Source organism: Varroa destructor, unplaced genomic scaffold (genome assembly GCF_002443255.2).
Source record: "Varroa destructor unplaced genomic scaffold, Vdes_3.0 BEIS01000005.1, whole genome shotgun sequence".
NCBI lineage: Eukaryota > Metazoa > Arthropoda > Arachnida > Mesostigmata > Varroidae > Varroa > Varroa destructor.
In genome coordinates this window covers 1,342,008-1,355,709 of record NW_019211458.1, presented here as the reverse complement: position 1 = coordinate 1,355,709, position 13,702 = coordinate 1,342,008, and the positions used below count along the sequence as shown (strand labels likewise).

The 13,702-nt window shown below is 40.1% G+C and overlaps 1 protein-coding gene across 4 annotated transcripts in view; it reads left to right on the top strand.

Annotated features, from left to right (window-relative positions):
• LOC111250736 (TWiK family of potassium channels protein 18-like) overlaps positions 1-13,702 on the top strand; it is a 36,495-nt gene that overhangs the window by 11,704 nt on the left and 11,089 nt on the right. The window contains exon 1 of one of the 4 annotated variants that reach the window (XR_002673494.2): positions 2,585-3,540. The exons of 1 other annotated variant lie outside the window; for it this stretch is intronic. Coding sequence is in view for 1 of the 3 variants with exons in the window: in XM_022806385.2 (XP_022662120.1) it covers positions 2,940-3,540 (601 nt within the window). In the remaining 2 variants the exon portion in view is untranslated. Of the gene's footprint in view, positions 1-2,584; positions 3,541-13,702 lie in introns of those variants that run through there. 2 more of the 4 variants (XM_022806385.2, XR_002673492.2) reach the window with 2 other exon arrangements.

Sequence of the window (13,702 nt, the reverse complement as noted above, 5' to 3'; positions counted from 1 at the left end):
AAATCACTGACAGGTTACTGCAGCCGGGAGCATTTGTGTACGCTACGCAAACGAACATAAGACGAAGGGCATCTTTACGGATAACACTGCAGGCGATCTTTGTCAGAGAATCGTAGGGACATTTATGAAGATTTATGTTGCGACTAAGAGTAATGAAATTACGCATATGGTCGCGGCGCTTTCTCCTCTTCTTATTGGAAAACATTTTTAACACTCGTGACCATACCTTTGATTACAACTAATAGCAGAGATAATGTCTACACGAAAAAACATTAGGGTCTAAATAGTGCAGTGTACACAGGTACACTAACTGACAGGGGCAAGTGTTGGTGATACACTGTCGCTGGCCGACTCGTGTCGAGGAAACACATATAGCGAATACAGGGTACCCCAAAAATGTATTCACAGGTTACATGATTATTATTTTAGTTTTTATTTACACCTAATTAATATTAAAATTGCAAATAGTCTTCATAGCGGGTCAAACTTTTTCTTCTGCGCAGATGTCCCACAAATGATCACCGTCTTGCTCAATATATTTTTAATTACTTTTTCTTATTAATATTATCGATTCATAAACCTGAACAATTGTTTGGCGTTTGGCGTAGTAACGCATTTTCGCTCAGTTAGAGCCTTTTAATCTTTCAGCGCCATCGGTTTTCTGGCGTAGATCTTATCTTCAAAGTATCCTTGCTAGAAAAAAAGTATATTGACGTCATGTCTGGGAAGCTGGCAGGGGATTTTTTGAGATGGGCTGTTTTCGTCTAACCCGTTTGTTTGGAATATCTGTTGATGATATGCTCTGACATCACAATGACAGTGAATAGGTAATCGATCTTAAATAGAAGTGCCTGTCTTTACCAAAATGTTTCTAAATACAACGTGAAACGATTCTCGCAATAGATTCAGTTGATTGGTACCAATGTATTTTCGAGATGCAATGAAAGAGTTTGTTGAATAGCAAGAGGTATAAACAACAAATAGATTTCGATTTGTCAAACGTCGTACTGACCCGGTATCTTTGCGTCGCTCCTGAGGACGACCGAGTATTATTGCGTTTTAATAAGCCTTAACTGGCAAACTCTATTATTATATAGAGTTTTTTTTTTTACCTGTAGAATAGAAATTTCCAGATTCGTTATTGCCGCGGCTTTCTGCTGAATTTCGTCGGCCCTTTCTTTGTTCTTTCGAAGAATGCCAACTTATTCCAGAAGACCTAATTATGCTGTTCCATCTATATACTACTCAAGGCGATCATCGCACGACGCTACAAACAAAACCTTTCTTTATTCCTCTAACGTTGTCAAAAATCTGGTTGTCTACACACTACTAAAGTAAGATTACGAAAGTCGATCGGGAAAAACGGTTCTGACCATCAGAAACACGTAGCCAGAGTAAGAGGTGATCTAGGGAAATATACTGAGTGGCGTTCGTTATAATTTTTCATAAATGATCTGCTAATAACAGTAATAACGACGAAATAATAACAGCAGCAATACACACAATACGGTTCTCTGTGGCTTCGCCTACGAGAAGCCGTTCGAATAGTCCATCAGAGATGGGCCACCCATCATGGACTCCGCTCCAGAGGTGTCATCGATATTTGTTTATGTTCCGTTTCAGCTTTTCAGTATTTCAGCTTATGCCGTATTACATTGATGATTTCTGAGTACAAAAGGGTTTCTCCTTTTTATATCAAGACAGCAGAATGAAGATTCGCCGCGCCAAATGATCGACTACTTGTATATAAATTTAGTAGAAAAATAAATATGTAACGGTGTCTTCATCGCCATTTTCTCTAGATCCCCAACGGCTACCGCTATGGACAAAGTGTCGTATTTGAATATTGGTTCCGCCATTTCTACTCAAGTTTCTATTTCGGTTAATTTAAATATGTAGCAGCGGAGGATTGTAGAGTCAAAAAAGTTGTTATAACTGTCGTCCCTATCTAACAAGACCAGGCCCATGAGGAACCAACGTGATCAGACATTGGTCCATGACTTTTCTGTATTGACAGAGCAAACAGCTATCAGCGCTATGTCAGTAAACGCTTGAGAATCAATGCAATTTTAGGCGTGCCTATCGATCTTAAAAGCACACGTTCTAGTTTCCTCTCATGATCCTTTAACCAGTAGCGTTTGAAGGACGGCCAATACAAAAGGAACGGCTGCAGAATCAATTATTTTTCCCAGACCCTGGGCTCGTGAACTACTGCTCCACACGAGGATGCTTTATTGGACGTTTTTCCTTTAAGCCTGTGTTCGGTTCAAACTCGACCTTTTCCTGATACATCTGTCTATCTGTCTTCGTATCTGTACATGAATGTGGTTTAGATGTCGGCCGGAAAGCCATGTCTGCTAGGCGTTTGTATCCTAGGTAGCCACGGAGCATTGGGTAGACAGCGGAGGCACTACAACTCTATGACCGGTACACTCGCTGCCAGAGCGACGAACGCGTTCGTATTGACTCTTCTCGATAGTTTTGTAGCGGTAGTAGCAAAGTCATTGGACGCACTCAGTGTCGCTCTCTGCTTCGAAATGCTTTGCTGCCTACTATATTATGCCTACGGCCCGGTTACGAACTCGCGTCGACGGCATTACCACACTGGCGAGAAGCATCACAGCGTAGTTTCGCTGGTTTGTGCCTGGTAACCGAACCCAGGTGACTCGAACCCACGCTCGCCGTGATAACTTTCCGACCAGCTTTTAGCGAGGCTCTTTTCTCTGTATAGCAACTGTAATTGCGGGCTTATGTCGTCGTGTGTTCTCATTGTAGTTCGTTTATGTAAAGGCGAAAGTTAGTAGTAGGTGATTCACTTTATGTGCTAGTTCGTGTACAAGTGTACGACGTATTGCTACTGTTACGTTTATAGTCAAAGGACCATTTTACGCTAATAGCAGTGCTATTGCTGGATCGTTAAGCACAACCGTCCGTATACAATGTCGTCGTCTGCGGCACTCAAGCCTTGTGCACCGGCGGGCGTCCAGAGGGTGCCCTCACGCCCAGGCACCCCCACCAGTTTACGGCGCCGACCAATGTACGCCTCAGAAAGGTCTGTCATATCCATACAATCGAAAAACCCCAGCAAGCCTCCGCAATTTTTTTTCGTCAACCCAATGAATGTGGCCAATATCACTGGTAGGGGAATCGGAACCGCAGTATCACAAGGTGTTCAATTTGCGAAGAAAATCAAAGAGTTTTCGGAAAAATGGTTTTCGCATTTGATGCTACTGCTTGTTCTCCTGGCCTATTGCTTCATTGGAGCTGCAATGTTTCGTTGGATTGAGGCACCCAATGAGGAACAGTCTATTAAGCAAATGGTATTTCTTAATGAAACGCGAACCGCCGTTCTCGATACGCTTCAAAGCAATTTGAGAAATCATACTGTGGAAGACTGGAAGAGTCTTGCTAGCCAGACACTCCTAAGCCACGAAAAGGTGGTCCTCGACCTGGATAACATGGACTTCGTTTCAAATTATTCAACTCAATGGACCTTTCCTGGTTCCCTATTCTACTGCATGACAATTGTGACGACGCTCGGTAGGTTGAACCTGTTTTAGCGTGTCGATTTTTTTTAAATTGACTTAAGTATTGACGCAAGTAAGTGTCCGATATACGCGTCAATGAGATTTATTGGTATTACGAAGAGCAGCTTCTAAAAGATTCACTTTACTAACCTTATGGTGGATCTTCTTCGATCGCTAATTAATCGCTGAGCAATTATTTAAATACAGTAAATGGGTTGCTCGTCAATGAATCGTCTGAAATTAAATAATAGTTTTTAGCATATCTTATCTAATTTTTCATTTTCTGATCAGGAAATTTACTCGTCGGTCATCTTCTTATTCAGATAACGAGTTTACATTAAGCCCGAATTCAAAGATAGGGTTGTTGCCTATATGAGCAGGAAATTTCGAAATTTCTATGTGTGTTTGCTGAACAATTTTGTCCATGCCTCATAGACATTAGGTTGTTCAGTGTGAACCTTTCTGAGCCTTTTTTTTTTCACACGAATCAGTCAAAGCATACATTATCTATAATTTTCTGCGGTTTGGATGGTAACTTGCTCAATTTTCCTATTAGGAAGTTATCAACATTATGAGAGCAGCAGCTTTCTGGTGAGATGACACGGAACCTTCAACTGTAGCTGCTATGTCGTTGCCACCGTTATTTTTATGGTACTTAGTCGAGTGTTGTCGTACTATGGTAGCAGTTTACCGGCTACTGCGGTGTCCTTCAACTGTTGGCTGAAATTCAGTTGTGATCGGTGAACAGGGATTTATGAAGCTCAAGCGGACAACACCTGCATTCGACTGCTGAGCACACCCAGTAAACGTTTGCAGTTTTACATTTGCTTTGGGGCGAGATTCCGTAGGGTCATTTGCATCCGTCCAGTAACATGACTGCCTGCGATGACCCCAGAAAGTCAAACACGACAATGTAATGCCACAACGGGTCCTTATAACGTCATCGTCATAACGTAAAAGTAAAAGGAGTCAAGCGTCTCTACTTCTTTATTTTTGATACCCGCTTAAATTATGCCGATTTTTTTCTCTTAATAGCCCAAAGCCAAAATTAAGATGTATGGCATTTTTACATCTACCAAGCCTGAACGCTAGCTCCCGTAAACTGAAACTAGTCAGCATCCGCCAAAGATTTTAACGTTCCATTAGTAACGATTTGGCAGTGGGTTTTCCACGAAACTCGTTTCAAGTTCAAAATTTCTTTTTCGCTACTTTTTAAGTTAACGTTTTAGGCTGCTTCTAGTAGTAAATTCTAAATAGAATATAACGTTTATACGGCAAACTGCCTCCGTAGTTTTAGGGTTGGGTTCAGATTGTTAAATCGCTCTAATTATCAGATCTTCGTGACTCACTGTCAACAGCCCCGGTGATGATATTAATTCAAGTTAATGATTTATATATACTTCGCGAAAACAAACAAATAGTCGCGAATTATCACACTGTTATAGAACAGTTCCGTTTCCCAGTATAAGTTTAACGTTTGCTGCATCTTAGATCGGACAACGGCGATTATGTACTTAAACTTGGGCATACATCTAAATTTTAGAAAATATGGCTTAACTTTAAGGACTAAAGTTATGAGATAGCACACACACACACACACTCACACACACACAAAATGTCTATTCTAAAATCGCAAAATAGAGTATCCGTTAGAAGATTCAAGACAATATCGTTCATGTGCCTCCAGTTCGACAAATGATGTCTTCTAGTAAAAGATCGGAGGAGAGGCATTGTGTATCACAATGATTGATCCGCAATCATAATTGGATTTTGACCGATGTTCCTTAGCATAACAGGCTGTAGCGGGAACCACAGCCACACAATCAATAACCGTACTTTTGTTTGCCATATTATGAGTAATTAATATTGAGGATGTAGACTTTGCCTTGTTCGATGGGACGGATGCGGTTAGAGATCAACAACATTGGACGGCCATATTCGCAATAACAAGGGTGACCAGAATGAACTTTTGACAAGTCAGGATGCAGCAGGCCAACGCACCGGGACGAAGAGCGTAACGAAACATGTCACACAGAGGGCACCTATAAATATTAGACGTATAAATAAACCGACACATAGGCATAGAGAACGCAGCGTCCTAAACGGTAAAACAGGGCTTTGGCTTCAATAGTAAAAAGTAACTATGCGCGATGGTGTGAATCTGTTTAGTGATCGATATAACGTACCTAAATCATGATGCGTGCCTATCGCTCAGTTCTATAGACTGCTGTGGCCGATTATATGGTGGGAGGCGCAGTAATACACAAGGACAACTTTCTTTTGAATTGATTAGTTACTTACCTGCTTTCTGCATATTCGTGTCGTATGAAATGTGCGTCTGCATGTGTAGATACAGAGTTACCTGTAGACAACATGCATTGCAATGTTAAACGTTTGTCCTTAAAAAGCAATTTCTCATAAACTGACGTGTTGGACTTCTGTGTACCGTATACGAGAGTATACGATGTACCTTTGGCCCTTATCCGGTCGTTCTTATCTGGATAAATAAGGACGTTGCCAAGCTGCTAACAGAACAAAGATCGAGTGTAACCTCGAAACGAACTCCGAAGGTCACCGGAATTTGCACACCATCATTTTCCAAATATGTAAACAGGGTACACTGGCCGCGCTTCGTATATATGCATGTATGTATGTATGTGTGCGCTTGACAACGAGGCAGAAACTTGCATGCGGTTCGCGGCCGCTATGCTATAGCTTCATTTCTTGCTCTCGGCGATGTGACCTGGTGACGGTGTGGTGGTACCCGGTCGTATTATAGCCGAACTGAGTTCTCTATATAGAATCTGTTAGAGCTGACTTGTACAGTGCAAAGTAGCTAGCCGATGAGGAACCTTCGACAAATACCGCTGAGCCCGCCATAAAGTTTATTGAAATATGGTCGTCGAGGCTGTGTTCAGGCTTGCCGCTGCTGGTCCGACAGACCTTATCCTACGTTTTTTTCTCCGCTGCCTAAGTGAGTGGGAGTGCCTTTTGGTGCGTAAAGAAGCCGTTAACTAGCGGGCGCAGAAGAGAAAACGAGTTCGGAAAAAAATGGATCAACGCCAAGGGGAGGAAATAATGTCGAGGCTATGGTACTCTATTCATTTCTAGAAAAGGTTCTGCGTATGACGCGGCTGGCAAATGGGTGAGCAGGTAATTAAATGCCTACCGGTATGATGTATCATCAAGCAACCTTAAGGACCAGGCCATCCTGTGTAGCCGTTGCGCTAGACAAGCAATCATTTGTTAATGAACCTATATTTAATAAAGCTTGTACTTAACTATATCATAGTGCACTATCGTTAATATCTTTTTGTCGTCTGTCGGTTATCTTAAACTACTCCGCCAACGCGATTCAATAATGACCGATAAATAATGTGAGTGTACCGCCACTGTAAATTTACTTCATTGCCTATAACGCCGCGGGTTTTCTAGCAGACCAACAAACACAGTTAATTATATGTTGGTTTCTGGTTAAGCACAATTGTCGGTCTGTGTTATTTTTCAGTAATCTAGCGAGCGTCGAATAGACCCTGGGCTTTTGTGTGTTCTATTCATATATATCTAACGTTGGGTACCCGTGCATTCTGTTTCTAGGGTACGCAGTATTTTCGCAAGACATGCTTGCCGATCCAGTCAACAAAGAAACTATTACACGTTTATTAAACTAAATATTATATACTAAATATATAAACTATTATATATAAGTTGAAGTGAGTGTTTAGAATTGAAATTTGAATACGAATTTATTATTATTGACCATAGATCACTGTGAACCTGTCACGGCGTCTGAAAACGTTCATGCGCTACATCCACTACAATACTTCGATATATTTAAAGACTATTATTATTATTATTATTATTATTATATGTAAAATACTGTGAGATCTGCGATGAACGAAATTACTAAATTAAATCAACTAAAATTCTTTTTATGTACGCCAAGATTCCAGTTTTCAATGTATAATAGATACAATGCTCGAGTATTCCTGACGTAGGTTTATTTATTTATTTACTTAGTGCTAGAAAGATTCTAATTGACTAACTTATTTGGCTTTCAATAATCTTCTTGTGAAGCAACATTTGGTTCATGTTTGGAAAGGCCGCATTGAAGGAAAGTTCCGTATCATCGGAGATGATCTTTCAACCGTCGAGAGGCACCAAAGGCTCAGGACACTTTTCGAAATAGTAAAATACACTTTGAAGGTTCAGGCAAAGCAACAGATGAGTTGACAAGCTATTGGCGCACACAAAAAAAGCACGGAAATTCAACCAAAGGAGGCTTCGAAACTCAATAGTACTCTACCTCTGATACGGTTTATGACAAGCGATATCCGCCTTTGCATCTCTCCGATTGTCTCGAACAATTTTGGTAAGGTTCTTGCTACCTATGTGCTATTGTGCATATAATGCACAGCATAGCACACTCTGGCATGTAGACATCGCCTCGGAGGATCACTGACCCGATGCCAACGGTAGACCACTAATTTTTGTGGCTGTCGAAACGCATCGTCTGTGATGTAAAAAGATGTCGCATAGAACACAATTAAGTTCAGTGCGAAAGCCCGATGAGGTCTTTCGAACAAAGGAACGGCCTGTCCTCTACTCTCCAACGTAATACCATACGGCATCACGACGATTTTAGGGAAAAAAAAAATTGCTGATCAGTCGATCAAGTTTGGGTAGGCGATGACCACAGCCATGGTGGCTAGAGCATTATGGGTTCAATTAACTATATTTCGAGCTGTGGTACGGAGTCAGAATGGGTCGCTTTGAAAGCCATTTCTTACGAACTATTATACAAAGTCAGAAAAAAGAAGAAATTATACAAAGTCAACCGATTTGCCTTTGACTCGTATGCTCGCTTTAACTATTAATTCGCTTCTATCAACTAACTTACCTAAGTGATCACTTTACTATGTAGAAGAACGACAAAGGGGGCGTAAAGAACGGCTAAATTCGCTAGCCAGTAACTTAGACAGTAGGCAAGGAAACACGGTATCCAGACCTTTATAGTCTCACTAAACGGAAAAGACGGAACGTAACCTTAACGATCGGTGTCGGGCATTTGTGTGTTCGACTCACAAAAACACTAAGTGTTTTTCTGTTAATAACGGATTATTATAAAACTGCCTTTCCAGCAAACAGTGTTTTTTTTTTTTCTTTATTTATTCAGGATCCTCATAATCATCGTCGTCGTATTGTGTGTGCATTTGGTATTGCCAATCAATGCTTCTCATGTCCATAAACTCCGTATCCGATTAGCAAATTCTAACACATCGGTCTGTTAGACGTTTTTTCCAAAAGGCTGAATCCTTTGAGTGCTGATATTTCGTTTGAAGCTTGTTACGCGAAGCGTGGCGACAAGCGTTTCAAAGACAGGAAAATAATCGTATGCAATATTTAAATTATTAGTGTGCTTTCATAAAAACCCAAGAACATACGATAATATCATGACGCGGAATGAATCATGGTTATTACCTTTGGTTTATGAGTTAACTGAGACAAACAAAATGGAGCATCCCGTGTAAATTCCGTATCATATTAATGTTAAACATTTTTTCGGGCGTTAGTACCAGTTTTAAGGACAAAGTTTAGTCGGAGTAGGACCGGCCTGGCTAGGTCATTTCGATCGAGCACAGCCTTTGGCCCGTTTTGAAACTTCATTAAAAGAGAATAGTAATAATATTGATTTATATCAGCAATCTGTAGTCGCAAAGCTATTTAGGGTAATCTGGGATCTTTTTTTAAAACTAACAACGTAATAATGAAACAAAAAAATAAAATAGTTAATCCTGAATCCGACTAAAAAGAGCTACATTGTCTAAACATTGATTTTTGCGAAACAAGATATTAATGATGTGCAGAATTTATTGAACTAACCCGTGTTCATTATAATGACACTTGAAACTGAAACAGCATAGTATCTGGCGTGAATAAATATCATACGTATTATTATATATAATGTGTGTTATTATTGAAGCATTGTTTATTTGTACGACGAGGTAATTTTCAGTGCTGTATCCTTAGGATGACTAACTCAAGCGACGGACAAATTTAGGACTAACTGTTGAGTAACTATGTTAATAGAATATACTTCTTATTATGTTATAGAATATATTTAGATATATACTTTATACCTCTTTGGCCTTCAGAAGAGCCTTCAGACATCGTTGCTAAAATTAAATGTCTAAATCGCGTCTATATGTAAATTAGGTAATTGGTAAATTGGGGGTATTTTGGGGTAAACTGGCTTATGGATAAACAAAGCTAGGCAAATGTAATGCACATTTTATAAATTCTCACTAATGTTAATGTCAACCGGTTCCATCTACGATAGCTGAGCATGACAAAACTTGAATTTGCACGACACTCTTTTTACTGCCTAAAGTTGCCGACGCAGTTACATTGTAAGTTAGCAAGTTAGTTCAATAGATTGGCACATGCGGATATATTGCCGTATATCTCTATTCAAATATGAAATAAACTGTTCTTTTTTAAAGCGCTCTGTAGGGCTCCGTTACAAAAAGTACCCGGCTGTATAAAGATGACATTGTATGACTGTCCAGAGACTAAAACAGATGTTTACTACTCTAGTTTCGGTACCGAAGGATCTGGGCCGCCCCCATTATTCCTACACATAGAACCCAGGGCAAAGCGAATAAAAATGACCGACACATAGTTACGCGTTTTGCAGTGTATCGGTTCCACCACAGCATATGTGGTACAGTGAGTATTTATATGTCAGACGCCCCAGGCGTCTGTACCAGATGTGGTGGAATATAGGTCAGGTACCAAGCAGAGTGGCGGGGCATTAACTTCGCTGGGTGGGCTTTCCAACCGCGAGCATTGGTTTTGAGATGTTAGCATCATACGTTGAACGTAACCGCATAATTAGTTATATATATATAATAAACATTTGAGTAGGCGGCATAAACCAATCACGAATGATTTCTAAAAATAAACTATACTGCCGCAGCGAGATGCGTGCAACCGCAGACAGCTTTACCCGGTTTCGGTTGTATGACGTACTGCTCAATGCTGAACAGCTGAATATTACCATTCTATTGGAATGATGACTAATTCTGCCGGAACTTTATTTGAATTTGAGCTCTGTATGATACAGTACTGTTGTTATAGGTAGCCTATCTATATAGCTTACATACCCTTCTCATTTACAGGACTCAGGATTTCGAGAGGTTAATACTGTAGCCTGTTGCGCCAGTTTACTTATCAAGGGACATCTATTTTATAGTCGAAACAAATCCGATGCTATTATTGCTACTAAACGTGTTCAAAGCAAGCAATAGATATATTGATTATGAATAAAACAACTGCTGCAGGGAGCGGTAGGAAGCCGAGCAAAACGTTTACAGAAAAAGCTATTGAGGGACGTAGCTGGCCGTTGTGACTGGACGACTTTAGAGCGGGTCGGCTTGCGGACTGGATAACTGTGAAAGTCAGTCAGGACTGCCTATGTGTTCCAGTATTGAAATTTCTGAGTCCTTTTTCAACTGTTATACATCTGAGGGTACATACTAGAACGGAACTATAAGCTCGAATGTATCCTCCATATGCGCGTTCACCTCTTAAATGTCATTTCTTAGCAATATTCTTATGGTGGCTTACATGGCATTCGGCACCCGTGGGAATGGTACACGTTACGACAATAAATACGGAGTATTTCTCAGCCTTCGCTTGTGTGATTGGAAAATATATGCAAAATAAGAAAGAATTTCTGTACCCTCCCCACTCTATCTACGGAAATTTATCCTATCGCACACTAGTGGAAAAGACATACAAAAGGAAACAAGGTCAGTCCACTAAACAAGCCTAGTTAGGAAAACAGCCAAGAAAAAAGGTCAAACAGAAACCGTCCAAAAAGCGGCTTGAAGAAGTAAAGGATGCGGCTGGCCGTTCTATGAGCGAGAATTGCAGTTACCCTCAGAGTCTTCTTAACTTTAGGCGTTCCTCTCTTACTGTGAGCCAGAAAGATCCCTTCTGACAATTGTGCTCTCTAAGATTTATTTTTAAATGAAGATTATATTGCGTTTCCGTCAGCCGTGGTAGGCATTCACATCCATTTTTGAAAGGCTGTTATAAAAACCTCTTAATTAACTGACTATACATTTAACAAGCGGTACCATGACTTGCCCACGGTTCCTCTTCGAAAATTCGAGATTCCTGTGGGGGAGTATACTATTCAATCGAGTCTGCTGCATTGCTTGGTTATTTGTCTTGTTTCACATAGTAGCTTTCTTACTTGACCCTGGTAATGTCGGTGTCCTGGTTTCTTAGTGATGCTCAAGTTAGAGTAGAATTGATGTGGAATATTATAAAAGTTTGGGCCACTTTGTTCTAACCCGAACGATAGGATGAAAGATTCTCGAAAGAGCAGTTCCAAACAGAGCGATAATGTTTTTCGTGAATTGTACCTCTAGACAAGACTATTTGCCCAGGAAGTGATACATGCTTGAGAGGCAAGTTTAATTACGCTTCATTTTAACTAATTTTTGCTCTTCGATGGCAACTAAGTTTTGCTTGCAGAACTTCACCATTCTGTAAACTTGTTTGTAGAGCCGGAATGTGACTAGATCACATAAAAGGGGATGTGTATGCAAGATTACGTGAAAGTCTTTCTGCACATTAGCGCAGTCAAAACAGATATCGAATAATTCTAATATCAGAAATTATAGAACAGGAACAACTTTTCTCCTTGCCCACTGTTCTGGGTTTTATGCTTTAAGTCTGTACTAATCAAATCTAGTGCGGCCGCTTAATTAGTGACACGTTGACCCAAAATGGATATTTGCTTGATGGGGCCGCATGCGGCACCCCTTCTCCCTCTAATCGATCTCTCCCTAATCTGTGTCAAAGAAACGTCACACAGGATCGTCATATCAGTTCTAGTGAACTGCATTCATCTCACACAGAATATAGCCTTTAAAAAGATATTTAATTAATTTTAGACCTCGGCTAAAGCTAAACAAATACGCTGTGTAGGGATCCCTTTCCTGCTATTATCAATATTATAATAACATTGTTAATAAGCAACATCCGTAGGAAATCATCGCTAGCGTAGACGAAATTTGGATTTACTATTTACGTTTGAGGGCACGTAAGACGTACGTATCCTTTCTAAACTCTGAAACCCCCACTATTCATATAGGACGTTTGATATTAGTAGGATTTCTTTTTTGGCTTTTTTGTTCTTAGTTGACACATCGAAATGATAAACAATAATTCTCGTGTGGTTGTTTTCTACATGGTGATCGTCTCCTGTCTCTGGGGTATCTCTCCTGCCTCTGAGGTATCTCTCCTGTCTCTGAGGTATCTCTCCTGTCTCGCGCCAAATTATCGCGATGAGCGTGACAGTTCGAAGAAATTTAATATCTGTTTAAAGCACTCTGATTTAGATTATACTGTTCTAAAAACAGCGACGTGGAAACGTAAAATCGCGTAGATTTATTAACATTAGACCACTGAGCGCGGATATTCTCAAATAATTTAGGTAAACATTTAAAATATTCTCGTGAACAAACGACTTTAGCGTACTGTTCACGTGGCAAGAAAAAAACTTTCTGAAGAAAGGGCATAATCACGCTAGTTATAAACGACTCGACTTTTTCTAATATATTTGGTTGTTTATAATTCATTTATTTCGCATATCAGATGCTGCCTGTTGTGAGTGGTGCTTTGGTGAGACGATTTTTTGAATTCTATAGTAAGGGATTCAATCCATCTCAGCGTCAGGTGTAACAACTATTGACATAAGAAGCTAGCGAACCTGTCTTGTTAGCATACTCCAAAATAAAAGTATTAAAGAATCGAGAAAAATAGAAAAAAAGGTGTATCCGTAGATAATTTTTGAGCATTGGCATCTCAACAAAGAGCATTTACGTTCAGGTAAGCAGTTTGTCATAGCATGCATGCGTTTATTTACCAACATCGGCGTCAGGAAAAGGAACAGCCTCCTCTGAAATCAGATAGCAAACAAGGAATCTTTCGTTTTCGGAACTTGATTGAAGGTCAGCTGTTATCCTAGGTGTTCACGCGAGACAAGCTCCCAATGATCGTAACGATTTCGACAGTCGACGTTATTATGAGTTTTTATGTGGTTTTTAGAAAATTAGAAGAAAAACAAACCGATCAAGAAAACCTCTTCTGATGCACCT